Source organism: Neomonachus schauinslandi, chromosome 8, assembly GCF_002201575.2.
Source record: "Neomonachus schauinslandi chromosome 8, ASM220157v2, whole genome shotgun sequence".
Lineage (NCBI taxonomy): Eukaryota > Metazoa > Chordata > Mammalia > Carnivora > Phocidae > Neomonachus > Neomonachus schauinslandi.
This window is the reverse complement of record NC_058410.1, coordinates 71,306,114-71,332,353: the sequence shown is the minus strand read 5'-3', so window position 1 is coordinate 71,332,353 and position 26,240 is coordinate 71,306,114. Positions and strand designations below refer to the sequence as shown.

The 26,240-nt window shown below is 37.7% G+C and overlaps 1 protein-coding gene across 2 annotated transcripts; it reads left to right on the top strand.

Annotated features, from left to right (window-relative positions):
• Positions 1–26,240, top strand: SLC35A1 (solute carrier family 35 member A1). Of its 2 annotated transcripts, XM_021693231.1 has the most exons (8): positions 1–234; positions 1,823–2,000; positions 15,935–16,094; positions 16,272–16,424; positions 20,088–20,154; positions 22,198–22,374; positions 22,819–22,953; positions 25,334–26,240. In XM_021693231.1, the coding sequence occupies exons 1-8, from the start codon at positions 132–134 to the stop codon at positions 25,459–25,461; spliced, it is 1,101 nt and encodes a 366-aa protein (XP_021548906.1). In that variant the 5' UTR covers positions 1–131; the 3' UTR covers positions 25,462–26,240. The 2 variants fall into 2 exon arrangements, with proteins under 2 accessions (XP_021548906.1, XP_044773283.1); XM_044917348.1 differs by lacking the exon at positions 22,198–22,374 and having other exon boundaries at positions 167–234.

Here is a 26,240-nt window from a genome sequence, read left to right as displayed (position 1 = left end):
CTCCTCCATCCGGGTCTTCCCATTTGCGGGGGTAGCTTGGATTGCTGAGCCTAATCTTGGTGCCAGGCTGGGCAGGAAGTCGGCGGACGGTCGGCGGGCGAGGCGCTCTAGGCCGAGTGATTTTCGTCTCTATGACCACAAGGAGGCGGTCTCGGGTGTCCCGAGGACGGCGCGCGGAGGGGGCGTGCGTCAGTTCCGCGCGGGGCTGTCGGGGAACCATGGCTGCCCCAAGAGGTGAGGCCTGGGGCCGCCGGGACTGGGGAGTCCACGGGGCGGTGGCGCGCTCGCGTCAGCTCCTGCCCGCGCTCGCGGGGCTCTTGGGGCCAGGCCGAGGCGTCGGGCATCAGGAGTTTGTTTGGAGCCACTCTGTGGCGTGAGCCTGTGCCGCCGCCTGTCTGGGCGGCGCGCGGCAGTCAGCCTCCTGTGGCTGTCTTCTCCTGGCGGACACCGCTGGGAGCCGCTTGGCAGCCCCAGACCGCGCCTGCCCCGACGAGCTTGCAGTGAGTGGGTGGGAACCAAATTCAGACAGTCCGGGGCTGCGGTGGACCCGGAGAGGGGCCGGAGCGCAGGTCCCGGGCTGGACCCGCATCACCCGGCGGGAGGCAGGACTGTGCTCCCTTCCGGCCGGGGTCGTCGCGGCTACGGTCTCTTCGGCGCCTTCTTCCCTACGGATGCCCAGGAGGCTTAAGGGCATGCTCCGGGCGCGGAGCCCAAGTAGCGGCTGGTCCCTCTAACAGCCACAGAAAACATCACTGGGGCATTGAAACAGCGCAGAAACCGTAACGAGATGGAGAAAGCAGTCGTTAACAGAGTTCCTTCCCTGGAGAATATTGTATGTGGTTAGAAGGAACACTGATATTTTGGGTGGAGGGCGAGATCCACCGCTTTCCCACCAGGGATGGCACATTAGAGTAATAATATTTGATGACTAATTGCCATTTCATGAGAGTGATTCTGATTAACCCCGAAGCACTTTGTTTTGCTGAGTGGAGTATGTAAGTTAGAACAGAGCTGAAATTTTTGGACCTCAGAGCTGTAGCTAGGACAGGTTGAGCGACACCCGGATTCCTTCTCCACCCTTCTCCCACAGAGCATTTGGCTTCACCTCTGAATAAATGTTAAAAAAATACTTACAGGATATCTTTCTGCTGGGTGCCAAGTTATTTTCCTGGTTGGGGAGCCCATGTTTATCATAAAGCCCTGCCCAGGGGCATTGTCTGTGGTTGCGTATCATGCTCTTAAGCATTCTCCCATTTCAAGTAAGCCCAACCTTAAGAGTCTTTTTGTAGCAACACAGGAAATAAGGGGAAAAAAATAGAACTGTTTTGATAACTAACATAGGATGGGGACAGCAAGATTAATGATGAGCAAAACTTCAAAGTTACAGAACTCAAATCATCTGAAATAGTTGCAGTAATTTACAGATTTAGGCTTATTGTCAGTAAATATTTGCTGTGCCTTTGCCATAAGTCTTATATGCCCACTATAAATGTATGATACTAACATTATATTATAAAGATATATTAAATATGTAATTTATTTTATCCCAAACTAGTGTCAGTCTGCCACATAATCTTGCAGTTGAGGCATTCTTCAGGAACAAAATCTTTGCTTAACTGGTTGACATTTAAAATCATCTGTGTTTTGTGTATGTATACGTGTGTGTTCATGTATTTGGAAAGTTTTGTGAAATTTTCAAATGTCATGGGTTTTAAGTATTTTGTGTTTGAAGTTGGGAAGCATTTTGAGGTATAACATTGATTAACTTCTATAAACTTAATGCTGTCTACTAAGTAATGTTTTTGTTGTACATATTTTCCAGAAAATGTCAGTTTATTATTCAAGTTATACTGCTTGGCAGTGATGACCCTGGTGGCCGCAGCTTATACCATAGCTTTAAGATACACAAGGACATCAGACAGAGAACTCTACTTTTCAACCACAGCCGTGTGTATTACAGAAGTTATAAAGTTATTGCTAAGTGTGGGAATTTTAGCTAAGTGAGTATAAATGTTTTTTAGTGTGTTAAATTGTTAATTTTCCACGCAGTTAAGGTATTTTCTTTATTAGAAAATTCAAGCTATGTCTTCATATGTTTGATTGCTCTAGAGCTGTGTTTCTCAACTTGGGGCAGTTTTGCTCCACAGGAGATCTTTTTTGGTTGTGTCCACTTGGCTGATGCTACTGGCATCTGCTGGGTGGAGGCTGAGGATGCTCCTGAACTTTCTACAACGGACAGAACAGCCCTCCGCAACAGAGAATCATCCAGCCCCACGTATCAGTAGAGCTGAGGTTGAAGAACCCTGCTCTAAACCAGGGGTTGGCAAATTATGACCTGGGGGCCAAACCCTGTTTGCTGCCTCTCTTTGTTGCAGCAGAGACTGTGTGACTCATGAAGCCTAAACTATTTACCATTTAACCCTCACAGAAAAGAAGGACTGACTTCTGTTGTAGAGGCATATATGATAATAATAATGTTTCTTGAGTATTTTTGTGTGTTAAGTGCTAGGCACTGTGCTAAGTGCTTTTCATATAAATCATCTGATTTAATCTGTATGCATTTTTTAGATAAGTACTATACCCCTGCTTTACCTGTACAGCATCTGAGGTGCCTCAGTGTTACACCTTTATAAATACGTGGTGGCACTGGGCTTTAACCTGGTAACATTGTATGAGAATCATTCTAGCTAAGGGTGCAGTGTAAGAGAGGTTTAGGAATAGGGGCTTTGGAGTGACACAGACATAATTTTAAAACTTGATACAGTGAGATTATGACTCTCTAAGCTTTAGTTTCTTTATTTTTTAATTGCGGAAAATAATATAGGGTTGTGAAAATTAAATAAAATCCGGTAGGAAATTGCATTGGGGAAAAATTGATGAGATGCGGACCCTTCTGGGTCATTTGGCAGGTGAGAACTCATAATAGGTTTCAAAATGAGAGTTAGTGAGAGTGGGGCACCAGTGAGGAGTGGCGTGTGGGTAAGCTTTTAGGTAGAAACAAAGTTCATACAAACACTTTTAAATTTCATTTAACAAATATTTATTGATTTTTGTGTTATGGTTTTTTAAAAGGTGTTGAATATACAAGTATGAATGAAATAGATAAGGTTTCTCCTTGCTTGGAGCTTAGGCTTAGAGGAAGAGAGAGAAACTAAACCAGTAAATACACGCATGATGACAAATAATCATGTGAAAAAATACTCTAAAAGTGGTTTGGGGAGGGAGAAAAGAACAAAAATAACTTGAGGCCACATGGTGGCAAGCTTTAATATATTTGAGTTTCACACGCTTGGGTGGCTCAGTCAATTAAGCATCTGCCTTCTGCTCAGGTCAGGATCTCTCAGCGGGGAGTTTGCTTCTCCCTCTCAGACTGTCCCTCTCCCCTGCTGGTGCTCGCACGTTCTCAAATAAATAAAATCTTAAAAAAAATTATCTTTTGGGCTGAGATACTGTGGCAGCTTAACTTGTTAGGTTGCAAGTAGGGTAAAATTTCAGACCTTTCACAGTTTCTTAACAAGATTCCTTTTTATGGAGATTTGGCTTTGCTTAGGGGATTCTTCATTCTGGATAATGTCAGATAAATGAGAGGTCTTGTTGTACCTTTAAAAGGCAATGTTCCAAAGGCAAAAATCTTTGTTGAAAACTCTACGACAACTTCTACATAACAACCTAAGAGTTTAATAAAATCTTAAGGCTTGGCTTCTTTTACGACAAACAGAAATTGGAAGAAGAGGGATAAGGGAACCCATCTCTTCTTTTTTCCCTCCGAATTCCATGGGGAGAAAAAATTGTGACTCAAGAATGAAATAGGACTGTCAGGCATGACATCAGCCATTTTGAACTGTAAGGTCAAATCATGATTCAGTTGTTCGGTAACTGTTAGGAATTTTTAAAAACCAATGTGCAAAAAAAAAAGCAGTGAAGCCTTTGGTGTAACTCAGCCATTGAGCTGTGTTCTGCCAACCCACCTGTATAGACTTTGTTTTACTTTGATGCTTTTCCATCCTTGCAAAGCTTGGTGTGTAGTATTTCTTTTTCTTCAGTTATTCCATGTTATGGGTATGGTCAGTTGTAGTTTATTTTGTGGAAACCTTTTTGGAAATTACATAAAAATAAAAGCACAAAAATTTCTAAGAATTCGCCAGACAAGTCAAATAATGGTGCTGAAATAACAACCGTGTGGAAAACCAAAAACTGTACTTGATCGACATCATCATCATCAATAATTAGTTGCTGTGTCTCTCACCAGCATAATGTAAAGGCTTACAAGAGAGGCTCTGTTATGAACCCGTACCTGCAGAGTACACAAGACCAGAGACAACCAAGAAAAGTAAAGAATTATGACATACATAGTTTTGGTAGTTGGCCTTTGACATTATATGGCTAACAAGAATTTGGGGGTCGAGAAGAATCATTTAAAGCACACAGAGTTTCTAAGTGGAAAAAAGCACTGGCAAAAAATTTACAAAACATGAAACTAGATACATTTGAAATTATTGAATTTTAAAGTGAATATAATTGTTATGGAGAATGTGTTGGTAAATTTTCATGTGCTTATTCAAAACACATTGGTAGAAAATAAATACCTGTGCTTCATAACAAGAAAATATTTTATTTCTTGGAACAAAGAATTTACTTAGAATGCTCATTTCTTAGAATGGTAAAAAAGTGAAAGATAAAGGAGAATTATTTCAACCTAGGAAGTCACAGATTGATACTTACAAAATGAATTGAAAGGACAATGCAGTTGCTTCTTTAGCAATATGTGATGAGACACTTGATAATGAAACTAAACACGGCTATTTGGGAAAGATACCCAGTGAAAATGTTGAAAGTTTGTTCTAGATCTTGAAGGGACAACTAGCTTATATTAATAAGCTGTTAGTAACTGTTTCCAGTTTGGAATATGGAAAAGATGAATAAAATACATGGCCAGACTCTGGGCTACTAGAAATGAACAGTTAAGAGTTACACAAATGAAAGACCCAGTAACTTTATATTTGTCTTTTTGATTTAATTATGTGAGGTTTGCAAAGAAGTAAAAGATTTTCTAGATACTCTCCATGCTCTCATTTCTTTGTATACCTATTAAAACTGGTAACTTAAAAAAAGTGGGTCAAAGGCAAATAGGATGTTATGTAATGGGTCAAAAACACAAGTTGGATATTACTGCTTTATTTTACTGTGATGGAGAAACTTAAAATATCAGAAAGTATTTGTGGTAAGAGATTAGATTTTGTTTTCAAAGTAGAAGCAATACTTTATCATTTCAGAGAGGATAACAATTTCAGGACATTGTGGGAGAATGTGAAAGAATTACATTAGAAGTAACTAAAAGTTTATTCCTTAAAAATCTTCTCTTCAGAGAAGAAGAAGAAAAAATTAGATCCTGATGATAAAATAAAATTTCTCCCATACTGTGAAAATAAAGTTAATGTAAAAATTAGACAACATGTTAACCAAATTCTGATTTGGAAATTTTGGAGGACAGGAAAAGGAAAAAAACCCGGAACTGTTTAAATGGAAAAAAAATTATTAAAGGAAGTAAAGGCTTCTTCCCTTCTTCCCACTCTTTACCTTATGATAAAGTGCAATAATTTTATAGAGTTGACATAAATATTGTTTCAGAACTTTAATTTTATCTGAACTATGCAGAGCCTAACCTCATAGACCAGTTTGCTGTTTGTTTATTTAGTATGGTCTCTACAGTAATGCTCTTTGCTCGGTAATATGTTTGGTCTTGGCTGATTGTTAAAGAAGTACATATTTTATACTATGTAGAGATGGGGGCAGAGACTCAGGAAAGTTCTTGAAATTCTTTTTTTTTTTTTGAAGATTTTATTTATTTGACAGCGAGAGACACAGCCAGAGAGGGAACACAAGCAGGGGGGGAGTGGGAGAGGGAGAAGCAGGCTTCCTGCGGAGCAGGAAGCCCGACACGGGCCTCGATCCCAGAACCCTGAGATTATGACCTGAGCCGAAGTCAGGCAATTAACGACTGAGCCACCCAGGTGTCCCAGTTCTTGAAATTCTTAATGTCTTGCTCATAATTAAGGTTCACTTACAGAGAAACATATCACTGCCACATCCAAATAATCTGTTCCCCTTCCTCCAAACATTTTAAACATAGTCATGCTTATGTCTGTTTCAATATATTGATGTAATGGGACAGTCAGGGTCATTCATTTATTCATTCATTTACCAAACCCCAGTTATGTGCTCAACACTGTTTCAGATGTGAGAAGTATAGTTGCAAACTGCAAAGGCATAGTTCTGTCCCAATGGAGCTGATAGTCTAGTGGAGAACCAGATATTAGGCAAATGAGTAATTTGCAGTGTTAAGAAGGATAAGTAGAGGATGCTGTAAATAAGTATAATAGAGGGTCTCCATTTGGGTTGGAAGGCTCTCTCTCTGAAAAAGTTACATTTAAACCTAGACCTGAAGACTGAGTAGAAGTTGTGTAGGAAAAGAGCATAGAGAGGCAGAGAGAACAGTGTGTTTGAAGCCCCTGCAGCAGAAAAATTCTTGACTCTTAAGTAACAACAGCAGCAAATCAGTATGTCTGCAGTGTTGTGAGAAGGGAGTGGTGCTAAGATGAAGCAGGAGAGGTCTGCAGGGTCTCAAGAATAAGTCCATGGGCCTGTGAAGAATTTTGGATTTAAGTGCATTTGGAAATAATTGAGTGGTTTAATTCAGGGACTAACCATGGCAATCCATTTTGCTTTAAGAGTCACATTGATCGGGCGCCTGGGTGGCTCAGTTGGTTGGGCAACTGCCTTCGGCTCAGGTCATGATCCTGGAGTCCCGGGATCGAGTCCCGCATCGGGCTCCCTTCTCAGCGAGGAGCCTGCTTCTCCCTCTGACCCTCCCCCCTCTCATGTACTCTCTCTTATTCTCACGCTCTCAAATAAATAAATAAATCTTTAAAAAAAAAAAAAAAAAGAGTCACATTGATCTTTGAGGAGAATGGATTAGAAGGGTGCCAAGAGTTGGAAGTAAGGAAGCTTATTAGAGGCTAGACATAATGGCCTACTATAACAACACAGGATAAAGAGAAGCTAATGGATCTGAGTTATGTTCTGGAAGTAGAATCTGTAGGACTTGGTGATGGGGTTGGGTACATAGTCGATTCGTATTTTTCACAGTAGTTATGTTCTATGAGGTCACCATGGACACTGAATTAGTGAATATTGATCTAGTGCTGCTAGAGGAAAAACAGTGTTAGGTTCCTGTGAGCCTCTGGTCACAATATTTTCCTCAACTGATCAATAGATAACCTTGTTTTATGTGTGTTTCTGTTTAAAGACACCTTATTTAATATATGTTGATTCATTAGCATTGAACTCACAGCCAATAGCACTATAACTCATGCCTAAAGAAATCTTCTCTAACATGTATTTTCTCCTTAAGGCATATTACAGCCATCTTGGATTTGGACAGTATGCTTGGGGGCCATTTTAAACAGCAAAATCACCACTAGAAAGCCCCAAAATGTGGAAAACGTGGCACTAAATAGACTACATTTGCTTACAGTATAAGAGCTGAAACACGAAGGCAGAGCATTGTCTTTTCTGACCTCAACTGGGAATGTGTGTATTAGGCAACTCAAATTTTGGGCCTCTCTATGCACATCTGCCTATGATTGTAAAAGTGCGGAGAGTATTGATTTTGGGGTTGCAAATACACTTTAGCAAATAGGCAGATTCGCACATACAGAACCCACGAGTAATGAGGATCAACTACAGTAGGTGAGGGAAGGGAGGTGTTAAGAATCATATCTATGTTTCTTAATATTAAAAAACTGGGTAAATAGAGTTATTTTTTTCTGAGACAGGAATAAAAGATTTTAGGGAAGGGGATATCAATAATTTAATTTTGGGTAGGTACAATATAAAGTTTTTAGTGCCTCTGAGACATCCAAGTGGGCTATGGAGAAAAGGCAGTTGCGTTGATGCGTCTGGAACACAGAAGAGAGGTCTGGGCTGGAGAAATAAATATGGATGTCCTTATCACATAAAGTATTTAATCTCATGGGATTAGAAGAGATTGTCAGAAGAGAGTAATCTCATAAAAGTATTCTCATTTTCAATGCCCTTTAATGCCATATATCTTAAAGATTCCTATTTTCTGGACAATATAACCAGAAACCACAGAACCTACATAAAGAGGAACATACAATAATAGGTGCAATATGTTTAGACAAACGGAAAGCTTATTTAAAAAAACCAAGAGTCAGTCTGGTCTGAAGCAGTGTCCTACAATTTTGTAAGAGTTAAATTAAGCAGACGAAGGTAAGCATAACTTCAAGTGCCCAAATTAGGTAAGTTAGAATATTTAGGTCCTAAGAATTTAAGCAGAGGCAGTTGTAGCTCTGGGGATGGTTCCTGGTGAGCTTTGGAGATCTCAAGTCTAGTCACTCATCTCTTGTGTCAGAACTTTGAGACTGGGAAGGACCTAATTAATATATTCTCTGTCTAATAAATTTGACCTGACCAAATGGATCAGCAAGGTTCCAGACTCATGTTTTAAATGAATGGGCAGTCTCTCAGGATTTAAGGTGGTGGGGAGTTTCTGTACCTAGAGAATCCTACTTGGATAGAAGTCATGTTGGCAATCCAGGTCAGATGGCAGAGACCCCATTCTCTTTGATTCTTTCTCTTCCTTTTTCCCTTTCCTGGGATAGGAGTAGTGGGGTTGCATTTCCTGAAGCATGGGTATTGTTAGTATCGTAAAAACCTTTGTAGTCTGAAGGGTATGGCTGGCTTGCTGAAACACTGGAAGGCAGCAGCTTAATTTTAATCTCAAATCTTTTCTTTGCCCTATTTTAAATATAGTAAAAAAAAATTATAAGTGAAATTCACTTGAAACTTTTCTGTGTGATGTGTTTAGGATATTTAACTTTTAAAAGGAAACATAGACTTGCTTTGGTGAGGAGAGCAATATATATTGGGGCAACAACAACCATGGATTTCATTTATATTTCGTCAGAAAAGAAGTAAAAGCACGTCTTTCAGATTGTGGTAAGTGAGCAGAAGGCAGAGAAATGCATACCTTGGTGTGGTCTCCAAGAAAACTGGGCATTAAATGTGGAAAATACTTCTGCTATAATATATAATGTTGTAAGTTAAAATCGCCTTAGGAAAACCAAAGAATAATGCTTCTTTTGGCACTATTGTGAAAATGAATTTTTGAAACCTAATGAGCAGATATCTAACTTCTTTAGAAAGCAAGAAACTACACTGTAGAATACAATCTGTTAATCACTGTCAAAATGTGTGCCCCATCACTGGTAATTTAATTTTGATTGGATTAAGATAGTGCCTGCTAGCTTTCTCCATATAAACTTACCAATTTTCTCTTTGTTTTTTGTTTGTTTGTTTGTTTTAGATTTTATTTATTTTTTTGACAGAGAGAGACATAGCGAGAGCAGGAACACAAGCAGGGGGAGCGGGAGAGGGAGAAGCAGGCCTCCCGCAGAGCAGGGAGCCCGATGTGGGACTCGATCCCAGGACCCTGGGATCATGACCTGAGCCGAAGGCAGACGCTTAACAACTGAGCCACCCAGGCGCCCCCAATTTTCTCTTTGTAATTAACATCTTACGGAGAGATACTTCGTGGCTAAGTAAATACTGTTTCTCCTATCACTTTCACTTACTAAGTTTATTACCCATTGATGTTGCCAAATGGTAACTTCTTAATTCCATCACTCCTTGTACCTTTATTAGGTGGCCTTCTACTCTAAGAAGCTTTCCCTTTCTTTCTCTGTCTCTCTCACATACAGCATAGATTCATGGATTCATTGTATGGGCTGGAATCCATTATCATTATTCATTCTGATGCTAAAATTATCCCAGATTAGGGCAGTGGGATCTTCTTCAAGCTTCTTCCCTGTTTCCTTCCTTCCTTCCTTCCTTCCTTCCTTCCTTCCTTCCTTCCTTCCTCTCTTCCTTTTTTACATATTTTCATCAATCTTTGAGCAGTTTATTTAGCACAGGAAGATGTTTAAGGCTTATCTTATACTTTACCTGCCCCAACCCTGAAATCATACATTTCTCCAAGACGTCTTGGTCCTTTTTTTTTTTTTTTGAGAGTGGTATTTAGAAACCATGATCTAGATATTAGGTGTGCCTGTTGCTTCTGGGGTATCATTTCTTCTTGGCCCTTTCAGCAGAGGCAGGAAATCTGTGTACATGTGTACATATACACCTATCTATTTCTGTACTTCTGTATGTATATGGGTGTATAACATGAGTTATGTATTGTTTGATACCTATAATTCTGATCTAATAACCACAGTTTATTTTATACTTCCCTTTCCATATTTGCTCCTTTCTCTAATGGTGTTAAGTCTAGCTTCCATTATCCTTAAGATATTTATTTATTTGCTCAGTCTTCGAGTACATAAGTAGATTCAGAGTTTCTAACATACAGCTGTGAAAAACCTACTAACTAAAATTCAGTATTTGTACATAGTTCTTTTTGCCTTTAGTTATAGAGCATATAGTAAAAAGACTGCTCCTTAGAATACTTGGGTTAGTTCTCTTTTTCCCCTTTAGAGTAGTTTTGTTATTCATTTAAAAAACTGGCAGGTTTTGTTTGTAATTAATTTTAGGTTTTCCCATCCTTGTTGATTTTACTTATAATTTACGGTAATTTTCAGGATGTGAAATTATACTTATTTCAGTGAGCTAGAGCTGCAGGAAAAGGAGTGCAGGGAAGAATTAATGGATGGCTGCTTTGATAAGATTTAAAGTTTACATGTTCTAATTGGTGAGTTTTAATTACGTGTGCTATGCATGTATACATGGTATACGCTGTGCTCCACTTTACTTCCTCCCCCCGCTTAAATGTTTTATCTGACAGATTGTTCCATGTCAGTACTTAGAAATCTGTCTCATTCTTTTTAAGAGCTGCATGGTGTTCTATTATATGGATGTACTATATATACTAGGCTCTGTTGATGGGCATTTGGGTTCTAAACAAAGGCATCTTTTTATATACACTATTGTGCATATGTATGATTACATCAGATCACTTTTAAATTGAAGAGGAAATTACTAAATCCTATTTTTTGGGAGAGGGGACAGATTTGCAGTTTGATGTTGCAAAAGTTCTATATGTGATTAAGTTGATTTTTAAAAATCTTTGAGTTATAAATTACCAATTTCTGAGTTATAATCTGATTGAAACATAAAACCGTTAACATTTAAAATATTTTGGTCTTTCAAACTAGTTACTACAGTAGTTCACAGGAAAATTACTGGTTAGCCTTATGCTTTACTAAATGCTATCATAGCTATTAAAACTGACAGTTTTTATTTAAATCTGTCACTTGTGGGATGCAGAAATGGAAGTGCAAAGCTTTCACATTGTCTTAGAACAAAGTCAACCTTTTATTGTTTGCTATTCACCAGTCTATAAAGACTAAGTAAATCTAGCAGGATGTGTAAATGTACTGTATTTTGGGTGTGTATAGTAATAAAACAAATACATTATATAAGATTGAAGAAAATAATTTACTCCAGAAAAATTATTATTTTAATTATTTTCTAGTATCACTTAGAATAATGTAGCTGTCAAATACTTATAGATTATCCAGTCCTATTCTGTTTCTCTTGCTGGGTTTACATTTTCTTTTTATTGCTAAAACCTGGTTTATATTTTTTCATAACTTATTACTACATGTAACATTAGATCCAAACATTTACTGAACCTTTCAAACTTCCTTTTCTTTGTTTCCTTTCAAACTTTCCTGTTTGTCAGTCACTCTTCCAGAAGACCAGAAATACTGTTTTTTTTTTTTTAAACTTTTATTTTATTATTTTTTTTAAAGATTTTATTTATTTGACAGAGAGACACAGCGAGAGAGGGAACACAAGCAGGGGGAGTGGGAGAGGGAGAAGCATGCTCCCCGCCGAGCAGGGAGCCCCATGCGGGGCTTGATCCCAGGACCCTGAGATGATAACCTGAGCCAAAGGCAGACGCTTAATGACTGAGCCACCCAGGCGCCCCCAGAAATACTGTTCTTCTAATAAAATCTGTAACACTTGGTTTACATTTTTGACTGCCTCTTTGTACCCATGTTGTAATGGGTTTAGGGTCATAGGAAGGAAGTAAAAGTCATGTACCTTGTATGAGGAGTATTTTTGTCCTCAAATAACCTCATTATTGGTTTTTATATCTAGCCCTCAAAGTCTTTATTGTGAGGTAATCATATGTAACTTTGCAGATGATAAGAAATTTATAAACCAGATTTAACTTTAAGCTCATGAGTAACTTCTGTGTTCCATTTTGCACAGTGCCTTGGTAACTAGCCAAGGAATTTATGCCTCCTAGTAGTTCTCATCAGATCAGGAGCTAGAAGAATGAGGCCTACATTTTGACCAAACATAGGTCAGAAAGAATTGGTTTCAGCCCGTTGATAGGAAATTTTAGGCGGGGAGGCAGCAGTGGAATCTCTGCAATCAATGTGGAGCTTCAGAATTTCTTCAGGTAACAAAAGGTTGCACATAGATTCTATAACAGTGATAAAAATCAAAACAGATTATTCAAATAAGAAATTTAATGGGAGACTATAAAAAATTTGTATGTGCTTTTTGATTATACATGTTCTTTTTCTTATCTAGCAATGTCATTTGTAGAACTGAATTTAGTACATTTGGGTTTTTTTTTTTTTTTTTTAGATTTTATTTATTCGAGAGAGATTGAGAGAGCACAAGCAGGGGGAGCTGCAGAGAGAGAGGGAGAAGCAGGCCTCCCGCCGAGCAGGGAGCTTGATCTCAGGACCCTGGGATCATGACCTGAGTGGAAGGCAGTCGCTTAACCCACTGAGCCACCCAGGCGCCCCAGTACATTTGCTTTTAACAGAAGGTACTTAGTAAAGGATGTGATTTCTGAGAAAACAACAGAGCAGGAAAATGGAAGAAAAAAATCACCTTTGGTTTTTATGTGTTCCTTTTTATAGTATACTCAAGGCTGCAGTATATTTAGAATTGATTATTTTTAATAGTAGAACAGTAGATAACTACTAGTGTTTTCTTGCAGATATTGTAATTTTTTTAAACCTTAGCAAGTAAAGCTAAATACAAGCTTTTTAATACATGTGTTAAATTAAGCAGGATATAATTTGATTAATACTGAAATCATTTACTTCCTTTAAAACTTTCTGTGTGCTAAGATTCCCACATATTCTTTCTTTTTTAGGATTTTATTTATTTATTAGAGAGAGAGACAGAGCAGGAGGGGAGGAGCAGAGGGAGAGGGAGAAGCAGACTCTCCGCTGAGCAGGGAGCCCGATGTGATACGGGGCTCAATCCCAGGACCCTGGGATCATGACCTGAGCCGAAGGCAGACGCTTACCCGACTGAGCCACCCAGGCGCCCCTTTATTCTACTTTGATATTTTTCTATTTTTGAGCTTTTGTTTTATAAGTTATTTTAGCATTTTCTATTTTTTGTAACTTCAAAATATCTTATTATAATTATATAATATTGCTATAATTATAAGCACTACAGTGAAACTTGAACTCTCCAGTAGTTAACATTCTGATATAGCTTGGCTTCTCTAATATCTGCATCAGAAGCCTTCCTGGCAGTGAATAAGTAGCTCCTAAGCATCCAACACAAAGGATATAGCCAGGAGAGCCAAAGACCTGAAGGTCAATCCTGATACTCTGTATTTACTGGTTTGTCGCAATGAAAGAAAGGAGTACTCAGATTGGCCAGTGATGCCTCATAGGCTCTTCTTTTTATGTGAAAGCTGAAAGTGCAATAGAAGAGATAAGGAGAAAAGTGTCGGGGCACCATAGCAGTTTTGATTATTGGTGCAGGCATGGTGGTTATTAGGAATAGTAATGAGATACTTACCTAGTCCATATTCCAATAGGGCAAAGAGTCAGTGATAGAGAGACCACCTCTTTTCTGGATAGACAATAATTCACTTGATATCATTGAAGGCTTAGTGTATCTCTAAGGGGTGGAGGTAAAATGGCATTGCCCAGAGCAAGGGATTAGGGAAGGGATAATAGCCATCCTATTAGAGCTTGGGGAATCCAGTGTAGATCAATGGACATGGCAGTGGAATGTGGGAAATGGGTACAAACAGGTATCTCTTAGGAGTTCTTTAGGGAACCACTCTGCAGATAATAGCAATATATGTCAGTATTTTAGAAGGCATTAAAAGTAACAGTATAGTGAAAGCAGTGTCCTGTATTTCATAGTCTGTAAGACATATCTCTGCTGTCTTGTGTTTCCTAGTGGGAAATAGGACATTAAAGAAAATGTTCAGGTATGTTTTCTAATACATCATCCTGTTAAGATAGCTCTTTTGAGTTGTACTCCTGTGGTTCTTCCGTCTTATTTTGTTTCTCTTTAATTTTGTTCTTCAATTCTATAATTGAGAGAAAACATTCTCTGAAAAAATGCAGTTTAAGGTGTTGAGGAAGTATATAGGACATCTTAGATTTGCATTAAACATTTTAAAAAGACTGTCAAATGTTTAAAGGGCCAATCTTCAGATACCTGAGAAACTCTACTACCTAGAATTTCTCAGTAGTGATCTTTTGGTATCCTTTCCTTCTTCTGGATAGAGTTTGTAGTCTCCTGCCAGGTTGTGTGCATTCCTTTTCAGCATATAGATTTACCACTGTGGTGTAGAGCATGTTGAATTTGGCAAGAGGAAGACCTATAACTAAGAAGGATGTCTTTTGTTTCCATGACCTAGGCCAAATTTCCTGTCATACTTAAGCATTTTCTTGGGGGCTGGAGTGTTCTACAGTGGATAGGCATAGGTAATGAGTTTGACATTGTGGACTTTTTGCTCCCCTTCAGAACACGTATAATTATTTTTGCAGTATTTAAATATGACAAAATTCAGTTGACTGTTGATTATGTTAATCAAACATAGTAGAGGCTCACTGTGACTGTCATTAACTTTGAGTGGAAACAGATATATCTCCTTGCAGAAATATTACGGTCCTGTCTCTTAAGGATATTGTGAATTGCAGTTGGGACCTTTTTGATAAAGACCCTTTTTTGCTGTTGATGCTTATTATAAAACTTTTTTTTTTATTTTCAGGAAATTTTCAAGAGGGGAAATAAACCAGATTAGCTAGTTCCTCCTGAGGAAAAAATAAGAATAGTTAAGAGCATGTATAATCAATATGCATCCATGTACATTACAAATATAGTTTACTTTTGTGGGTATTAGTAAATTATTTCCTGCAAATTTATAGATATGTACTTCAGCTTTATGAGAATATGCTTCAATTTATTATCTATTTCATAAGCACGGAACTAATTTACAAAGAATATTGACCTGAATTGCTCAATCCCTATCTCAAGTAACTTCCATAACTATGAAACCCTTTCTCTTGTTTATAATTTAAATCTATTGTAATTAAAAAAAAAAACACCTTTAAAAATAGATACACAACCTAATTAAAATAATGAGGGTGAACTGGATATAATGGCAGTTAAAGTGGGATGGATTACATTTTTATAGGTAATATCAGCAATTCTGGTTTCCTGTTATATCATTATTTAATATGCTTAAAAACTCCTGGAGCTTTGACCAGAGGTTGATGATGGTAAACCTAATTGTCATATTTTCCCAAATCGAACTTGTAATTGTTTTCCTTTTATACAGTTGTTGGTATGTTTCTTTTAATCTAAAATTAGTTGAAAATTATAAAAAAATACATTTGCTAGATTACAGCAATGGACCTAACATAATACGACTATTCTGTGTGTGAAGGAATCTTATCAAAAGGACACTGCTGGGGTGCCTGGCTGGCTCAGTTGGTAGAGCATGCAACTCGATCTCAGGGTTGTGAGTTTGAGCCCCATGTTGGGTGTAGAGATTATTTAAAAATAAAATCTTAAAAAAAAAAAAAGATGCTCTTTAATTTTCTTTCTCACCCTTTTGTTTCCAAAGAGAAACTGGTAGTCCTGGTAGATTCAAGGCATCTTTAAGAGAAAATGTCTTGGGGAGCCCCAAGGAACTGATGAAGTTAAGTGTGCCATCATTAGTGTATGCTGTTCAGAACAATATGGCTTTCCTAGCTCTTAGCAATCTGGATGCAGCAGTATACCAGGTAAGTGGAGGTAAATGACAATGAGAAGTGTAGAATCTTAAAAAAACAAAGTTTTTACAGTGAAAAGATTTTTATTAACCCTTTATCACATTATATTTTTTCTCCATAATTCTGTTAATATCAAATATTTGTGTGAGAGACTGTTATGAGTTCCTTAATTCATTGTTTTGTTTCTAGGTGACTTATCAATTAAAGATTCCCTGCACTGCTTTATGTACTGTTTTAATGTTAAACCGGACACTCAGCAAATTACAGTGGATTTCAGTTTTTATGCTGTGTGGTGGAGTCATACTTGTACAGTGGGAACCAGCCCAGGCTACAAAAGTCATGGTAAGAAACAAAATGCTCACCATAACTAAAATAGAAGACTTCTTTAAGTCTTATAATGCTTTAGATTAGTCACATTGATGAATGTAGCACGATTACATTTCTTTGACTGAAAATAATCTTTGCCCTACAGATAGGCTTTTTTTTTTCTCCTTTAGGATAATTAAAGATAATATAACTGATTGGTATCCCCCTCCCCCTTTAGTTTTCTGGAGGGGAATATGCATAAAATATTTTAGAGATGGAAGGTACCTTAATGTAATCAACCCTCTTTGTTTTATGGAGGATGAAACTGAAGTCTAAAGAAGTGAAGTAACTTGTCTAAAGTTACACACTTAACAGCTAACCTGTGCCTAAAATTGTGCCAGTTTCCACAGTTTGTATGTTCAGAACTCATGGGCCTCTTTTAGACATCTTCTAAAGAACGCTGAGCAAGGTTTTCTCCATCTAATTTTCATCTTTTCCCTCAACTCACAATTTTTTAAAAATCTTTGTACATACTCCCACGGTCAGTGATAGGGATTATGGGGTAGTAGTGTTTTTACTGATAATCAATAGTTAAAATAGGGCCCAAAGTGGCTTCCTAATTTTCAGTTTGAGTTAATTGTTAAAGTACATACCTGATCTCTTTTTAAAGTGTAACATACTTTATAGATTATTTTCCCAGAGAGGATTAGGAAGTGGAACTCTAGTGAATGACCTTCTGGAGTTTCCCTCGACAACCAAGTAACTCTTTACCTTTTCGCAAATAAAAGACCATGGTTCTCCTATAAGTATAAGGTGGTTGGGGATGTACAGAGAGCTTGTGCAAGTAGGAAGTCAGTTATTTTTTAGGTAGTTTCTAGCCTAAGAGTAGGTGGAGGTTTTTTTTTCCACCCCCCGAACATGAGGTTTAGATGAAGATTTATTGTCTTCACATGATATTTAGACATGCTTATATTCTTGGTGGCATTGCAAGACAGTGACCAATTATTCACTGCACATTTAATTTAGTTGTAGACCCTGGGAGAAAGAATTTATTGGGAAGTAAGGCAAACAGAAGTTAAATATGAACTTTAAGTAACACTTCACACCATTAGAAAAGATGTTAGATCCACCTCATATAGGTAATGTGTGTGAAAAGCTCAGTAAGCTAAAGCAGAGTATAGGGCAGCTTTCCTACTTCTGGGCCACTATAGAAAGTTCTTTCGTATTTTAAGCAAAGTGCAGCTTCTTGTAACTGCCTCCCGTTGTTTTTTGTTCTTGTCAGGACGAGAATAACTCAAATCCCTACTAACTCCGTATGATGATCCTTTGAATGTTTGAGGACAGTGTCACACCACCACCATCCAAGTCTTTTTTTTCCCCTCCCCATTGAGACAGCCTTCTTTCTTTCTTTTCCTTCCTTCCTTCCTCCCTCCCTCCCTTTCCTTCCTTCCCTTCCCCTTTTCCTTCCTTCCTTCCTTTCTTTCTAGATTTTATTTATTTGAGAGAGAGAGAGAGCACGAGCAGAGGCAGAGGGAGACACAGACTCCCCACTGAGCAGGGAGTCCGACGCTCAACCGACTGAGCCACCCAGGTGCCCCTGTTTCTTTCTATAATATAGTTTCTAAAGATTTCTTCATCCTTGGCTTGCCCCAATACTTCCTTGTATTTCTCTTCTAGGTGCATTCATTGATTCTTGTTCCTCAGGAGTCTTAAAACTTCCCACTATCTCTAGATGTTGACTGAGCAGTGTGAGGTATAATTTGTGAATTACCTCCTTTGTTCTGAATACTAGAGACTTGTTAAAGTAGCCTGTACGTTTTGGTGGGGAGGATAGCCATTCTATAACTGATTATATACAAAGTTGTTTCACACACATATAGTTTATTGCTAATGTGTTATGTGCAGTGGGCTTCTTCTAAACCAAGATGCAGGATGTTTTTTATTTACTAAGTGTATCTTGTTAGCTTTGGTTCATTGTTCAGGCCTTTGAGGTCTTTCCAGACCTTATTATTCATTATTTGGCTTTTGGGTGTTATGTGTTTTACAGATTTGACAAATATGTCTTTGGGTCTTCACTGAAAATTTAGACAGGACAGGACGAGAGTGCTGTGGCTATACTTCTAGATCTCTCTTTAGCTGGACTTTTTCCCCTCTTGCTTAATAAACCTTCTCTCTCATAGTTTTTATGGATCTGCCAGGAACTTGAGGGTGCCTTAGTTAGGCTGTTCTGGCTTGAGGTCTCTTAAAGGTTGCAATCAAGATATTGGCTAGGGCTGCAGTCAACTAAGACCTGAGTGAGCTGGGTGGATTTTCTAAGGGAGCTCATTCATACACCTGGTAAGCTGGTATTGGTTGTTGGTCTAGCTTGATTTTATTAGCACTTTGCTGTATGAGAATTTACTCAGCAATGAATAGAACTGTACTGCTATTCTCACTACATTAGTCTTGTTCACAAAAATATTATGCAAACCTATCAAATTTCTTGCAAAACACTGTCTTTATGGAATCCCCTCATCACTTATGCTAACCAGGAATCCCTTCATAAGGAAATTTGGTATGTCTCATTCTTAGGGAAGCCATATTGTGTTCCAGTGATGACCATTAAACCTTTTTTTTTTTTTTTTTTTTAGAGAGTGCAGGCGTGCAGTGGGGGGTGCAGAGGGTAAGAATCTTAAGCAGGCTCCATGCTGGGCATGGAGCTGCGATCTTACCACCCTGGGGGCTCCATCTCACCACCCTGAGATCATGATCTGAGGCAAAATCAAGAGTCGGACGCTTAACTGACTGAGCCACCCAGGCACCCCCATTAAACTTTTTAAGTTAAGTCATCTGTTCTAGCATTTTGCTAGTAATCAATAGTAGCAATAACAGCTGCAATCACTTATACCAAGCTTTCTCATTTAACATAAAGCAGTACTCTCCTTTATTTTGAATAAGGTATGTTCTTGTCATAATATACTCATGTGTCTCAACTCTTTAGTTTCAGTGTTACTATTGAGATAGTATTTATCTCTGAGGAAAGACTGAGGAAAGCTCCTTGAGGATTAGTTTAGGGAAGAAAGAGGAAATAAAGTTGAAACACTAGGTTAGGGCACATATACATGCATCTTTTAGCACAGAATTATGATTATATACACCTGTCAATCTGTCCTACCCACGAACTACTGAAGAACCAGAGCTGTGTATCATCTTCATTTTTATTCATTTAGTATATAAGAAGTATATCTAGTACACAGCAAGTAAGGTATTATTATTTGATAAAAATTCAGTAAAGCAGGAAAGCTTAAAAGTCATTACTTCATCCTGCAGGTGTTAGGGAATAAATGAGTTAAACTGTTCCCATTTCCATGGTTGATGCCATCAGGTCCCTGAGTTTGGGTGGTGGCAGAAGTTAAAATTAAGAGGCAGGCTGACTATGCAAAATGCTGTGCTAGGGGGCCCATTGTTGTTAGGAAATAGGCACACGTTCTGGTCAGCATTCACCATGGCTGCAGTTTGAGGGACACATCTTGTAATGTAAGTGCTTTGGTTAATCTCTGGGACGGCCTTTCGTTTCTATCTTATTCTATAGGATAGCTGTGTCTGATGTGGCACAGCCTTTTAAGAAAACCATAACAGACTTTTGTAGTCATTTGTTTGCTCTCTTGGATGAATTCTATTTGTTAGTCACTAATAACTTTCAAAACATTACTGTTGCAGGTGGAACAGAATCCCTTGTTAGGGTTTGGCGCCATAGCTATTGCTGTATTGTGCTCAGGATTTGCAGGTAAATCATAAATGAATCATTTTATTCTGTTAAACTTTTTAAAAAATACTAAACTCTAAATAGGGATCTAGTTTATCTTATTTCATCATAACAGTTTTATTCCCAGTGAGACTTATTCTCCTACTTAGAGTATCATGCCAGCTGGTTCTCCGTAACCGTACGGACGGCTGTATTTCAGTTCAGATCTCAGGCCTTACTTATACTTGCAGCCACATGAGAACATGTGTCCGTCATGCTTACCATCCGCAGTCCAGCTAAGAGCCCAAAAGTAAATGAACAGAGAGCTCTGAAAATGGAGGAAGTTAGCAGTTAGAAAGCCTAAGTACCTCTTTCCATTTTCCTGGAAATGGCACTTTCTTCAGGCAAGTTTCTGCTGCTTTAGGGTGTAAGTTACCAGCTCAGTATCTGTTTTTCCCTGTTAACCTCAAGTTCTTCCTCTGTTTTAACAGATTAGGAATTACGGAGTAGGGAGAAAAGGGGTGGTGGGGTGGAGAGCGCCTCAGAAAAGTTAACACATAGAAGTAACAGCCAAAAAAGGGAGGGAAGAGAACCAAAGTCACTAACATCAAATAAACATGGACGTCTAGAGTCCTATGTGTAGGGATAAGAAATCCTCCACTTAATCGAGACAAGGTATGAATGTTAAGGTATGAATGAAACACAACGTGTTTTAGAAATAGTTCCAACAGAGAAGAACCTTAAAAGTTCTTTTTAATAAAGAGTATATTAGTTATAGCATGTTTTTATTATTTATCTTTATCTGTGCTATTTCAAGAGTTAGGATTCTTCTGACTAGGAAAGTAGGCTGGAGATGGAAGTGAAGTATTGCTTGTAAAAAAAGATGTTTGATAAGGGGAAAAAATCTAAATTTAGGAATATACTTAATGATAGCATCATGCTAAATTTTTATTCTAGGAACCTGCAAATTAGAAAACAAAAACTGAGTTACCCAAAAAATAATATGCTACTAGACTTTTAGCACCATTTTGAATAATTAAATGTTTGAGTCCAACATTCTATTTAGTTCAACCTCTCAATACACAATTTAAGAAACAGTGGGTGGTTTAATATCCCTTTATGCTTGGAGTAATTGAGCACCTAATAGTTAAGTAGTTTTCCCAGACAGAATATTAAAAAATGGGAATAGGAATAGCCATATGTTTGTTCCCATTCTCTGGCTTTTTCTAACACACATTCACCAAAAACAGTCTTGTTTTTCATTAGAATTTTTAGTTGATTAGTATTTGAATGGCAGTTTCTAAGTCTGTATAAATTCTAGTTATAATGAAAATCTTTGGTGTCCTTGATTAGATGTATTCATTTTAAGTATAAAACTTCAGCAGTGGTATGTGATTTTGGATATATATGGTGAGGAGTCATTTGCTCTATCTGAAAAAAAAAAAAAAACCTGTGGACCCCAAGAAAATGAATGTATACACAAAATGTATTACTTAGAGAGTTTATGGTCCTTCTGACATCATGTATGAACTTGGCTTGTGGAACCCTACTTTAAAGAAAAATGGCTTCACTCAGCAAGTTCTATTTAAATTTTATTTTGGTTGTGTTACTCTGAAAAAATCTCAAGTGGTGATTATATAGGTTATTTTGCAGAGCTGGGAGTTTTCATTACTACGCAGATATTACAGGGATATGATTAAGAAAATTGACTCTAATAGTATAGTTTTCCAGCTGACCAAAGCAAGTCTATTATTGGCATTAACAGAGAGCTTCTGTGATCTAGCTTACTGCTATAATAAAGGCAGAAACTGTTCTTAACAATAATTTACGAGTCTCCTGTTAAATGTGGGTTGGAAAGTTCCCTCTTAGTTATTAATTTTATATGCTCTATAAAAAATACACGTTGGTAAGATTTTATATGCCACGTGTCACAACCAACAAAATAAATGTGTATTTGATGTAAAATGTGTTTGTTCCCTGAATCATATACTTTATCATACCTCTGCTATTGTTATTGTTCTAAATGAAAGGCATTTTAATTTTTAATACTATCTTTTATATTGGTATACCTAATTTTTTTTTCAGGAGTGTATTTTGAAAAAGTTTTAAAGAGTTCAGACACTTCCCTTTGGGTGAGAAACATTCAGATGTATCTCTCAGGGATCGTTGTGACATTAGTTGGCGTCTACTTGTCAGATGGAGCGGAAATTAATGAAAAAGGATTTTTCTATGGTTACACATACTATGTCTGGTTTGTCATTTGTAAGTATCCAGGAATTAGAAGTTCTGGGTAGTCCTTTTTTTAAAAAAGTTGTCTGTTTTAAGCCTTTATAGCATTTTGAAATTGTTCCTTTGATACTGTGAACACCAGTTTGAAAATGTAATTTTGGTTTTATTGACTGACTTTTGTGGCATAGCTATCCCAAAGCAGTTTTGCCTTCACAATCAAAAATATCTGATGTGTTAGCATTAAATCTGTACAATTTAGTAGTAGACCACATAGCCCTCTGGGCATGTGAAAAACAATGTTGTTTTGTAGTTACTATTACTCGATTTTAGTACAAACTCTCTCAGATGGCTACTTGTAAGGAAAATAGCATTTTCCTAGGTAAATTAGTATGGCATCTCTGGGGGTGAAAATTGACTCACCATCATAGAATGTTTCATTATTTGCATGTTAAGATTTTATTTCTTTGTGTATACAAGTTCTTGCAAGTGTTGGAGGTCTCTACACTTCCGTTGTGGTCAAGTACACAGACAACATCATGAAGGGCTTTTCTGCGGCAGCCGCCATTGTCCTTTCTACCATCGCTTCAGTGATGCTGTTTGGGTTACAGATAAGTATGTCTTCGTTTGTATTTTTAAGTTTTTAACATAGAAGAGCTTCCCACTTGTTGATTCATTTCATCTATTCTTAAATATGGCAATTGGTCATAGTGTTTACCTAAATTCCTTGTTTTGTTAGTTTCTAGTTGTATGGGATGTGGGTCAGCAGTACTGAGGTGATTGCAGTGGTCCTAGAGCTTATGCTGGGGGGGCGCTGGTTCTACTGAAAATGAGAGGGCTACTGAGGAGCTCTTTTGTAGTCCCCAGGTTTGAGATACAAAACAACTTGAATATAGTGTCATTAGGTATGCAGGGAAATGAATACAAGGACTTTACTGTAATTGCACTGCTGAAAACAATCATTCCCTAAACAAGGCTTTCTATGATGAGGAAAGAATAGAAAAAAAAATTTTTTTTTTTTAAGATTTTATTTATTTATTTGACAGAGAGAAACACAGCGAGAGAGGGAACACAAGCAGGGGGAGTGGGAGAGGGAGAAGCAGGCTCCCCGCAGAGCAGGGAGCCCGATGCGGGACTCGATCCCAGGACCCTGGGATCATGACCTGAGCTGAAGGCAGTCGCTTAACCAACTGAGCCACCCAGGCGCCCGAAAAAAAAAAATTTTTTTTTAAGATTTTATTTATTTATTTGACAGCAAGAGAGGGAACACAGGCAGGGGGAGTGAGAAGGGGAAGCAGGCTTCCCGCTGAGCTGGGAGCCCGATGTGGGGCTTGATCCCAGGACCCTGGGATCATGACCTGAGCTGAAAGCAGATGCTTAACAACTGAGCCACTCGTGCCCCAAGAACAGAAAATTTTCATTTCCCCCTGAGTTTGTACCTTCCTAACTTTTGGACTTGGGTATTAATTGGTTTTGAAGCAAAATCCAAATCTAAGTTAAAGATATCTTTGTTTCATTTAATATGTAACTAATACAAATTTCAGTACCGTTCCTGGCATTCTGGCACCCTCACTATGCTAGTTCTTCTAATATATATTCCCCTAGCCCACACCCAGCATTAGGTTTATTTAAGCAGTGATGTCGACTTAACATTTCAGGGTGCTATAATAATCATTTTCTTTACTGACCAATTATACCTCAGTCTGTTAAATATCGACATTAAGAGACCTATGTTTGATTTTAAAATTTACTCTTGGAGAGAAATGCCAAGCCTGTAATCTTAAAAAACCATTTCATAGTATGGTTTAAATCCTGCCTGTACTATTTATTAGTTGTGCAGCTTTGGGGAGGTTACTTAACCTGTGTCTTAGTTTCTTCATCTGTAAAGTGGGACTGACAGGATCACCCATCTGCTAGGGTTGTTTCAGGTGAAGTGCTTAGGATAGTGCCTGGCACACAGTAAGTATTCTGTATGAGGCCAACCACTTACCATTTCAGCATCAGTATTTATAGGTCCTCTCTTAGATATATTTCTTAGCTGATTTGGGTGAACTTTCAATTGTAGTTCTGATCCTTCCTTAGCTCAACAAATCCTTATGGCTTTGTCCCTAAGGAATACTTGGGAACATAAAAAAATGCTTTTGGTCAGTGTTCTTACTGATGGTCAAGGAAATTAATTAGAACATCTTAGCAATCTTCCAGGTTTCTATTTAGATTTAACTTACTCCCCTTTTTTGAAGGCAAAGCTAGTCTTCTCTAGTTAGGAGTGAACTAAATCACAGCTTGATGTCATTGCTCTTTTTTTTTTTTTTAAAGCTAATGAGATTGTGATGTACTCCCTATAGAATATAGAATACGGTTCTGTTTTAAACAGACTATACAGTTTTGACACAGATTTTGACATAAGTGATTATGTATAAAATGCCTACTTGTCAAGTTTGGACAAGCTGTAATTGCTTATGTCCTAATTTTCAGGATTAAGATTTTTAAATAAACCTAACAGAAAATGGAATTATATTCAGTAAATCACCACCTTATCTCTTATTCAGAAATCTTCACTGGTTTGAGTCATTGGTTATCTAACTTGGAATTTTGCTCAACTACCTTTTATTCTGAACTTCTACAGGTTTTTAGTACCATGGAAAAGCCACATTCCACTGCTTTTCTTTAAATTAGCATATAGGGAAGTTTGTATGCCTGTCCTGGACCACTGACAAAGACCGTACTTGTGTTCTTGAAAAGCATGTAGTCAGTCCCTTGATTGATTGTACTTTTTTTGGCAGGGGGTGGGGGGATGGTTTGAGGGATGGGGATCTAGAATTGATTATCTTTCTAAACCTTACCATCATAAAAATAGAGCACTTAAGATTTATTTTTCATATGGTCTAATGGTATAAAACCTGTAATTGAAAGATTTCGAAATTTAAAATTGATTATTGTTATAGTTTTTAAGGACACAAATACATATTAAGCTTTTTTTTTTTTTTCTTTTCAGCACTCACCTTTGCTCTGGGCACTCTTCTTGTATGTGTTTCTATATATCTCTATGGATTACCCAGACAAGACACTACATCCATCCAACAGGGAGAAATAGCTTCAAAAGAGAGAGTCGGTGGTGTGTGATTTCAGCCTCAAAAGCGATTCCTACCAAGACTAAATTGCATTAAACTAGAGCCTTAAGTCAATCCCAGAAGGTAGCTTAAACAAAAAACAATGTTAACTGTGTCATAAGAATTAAGAAGAAAACTATCTGAGTGAGTTGCTACAAAGATTTAATGTGGCCTGTTTTGGGTCAACCTGTTTTGTTTTAGAATGAAAGAATTTTATTATTGTACATATAATGTATATAAAAAGTATGGGGAAGTGTGGTGTTAAAAAAAAAAAAAATCATGTGAGGATACAATATTCAAGTAACAAGGTTTGGGACAAGGTTAAGGGTTAAAGTGCCAAAGCCATTTCTGTACGAACTGTTTTCTTGTTCAGGTACCAGGGGAGAAGGACGACCCCTCCTTGTTCTCCAATTCGTGTACAGTATTTTCAACCCAGCAGCAAAGACTTAGCTCTTCTTACAAAAGACAGGCAAAACCAAGATAGGCTAGTTCAGAAACAAACTGAATGTGTAACTTCTCAAACTGAATCTAGTTCATAATGCAGACAGTGACTTCTAGGTGGTGAATGAGTACTCCTGTAAGTGCTGTATTTGTGCCATTCATTGTCTGGATTCATGTTTCTTTGCAGTTAGATCTACTTTTCTTCAAAAAATATTTCTAATGTCACTTTTGTACTTTTTTTTATAAAGTATGTTTAAAACTACTGGGCTGTCAATTTGTGAAATTTCAGTGTTTTTAAAAAAATTTTCTATAATGTTAGTGGGAAAATTCAGCAATAAATTTATTTATATG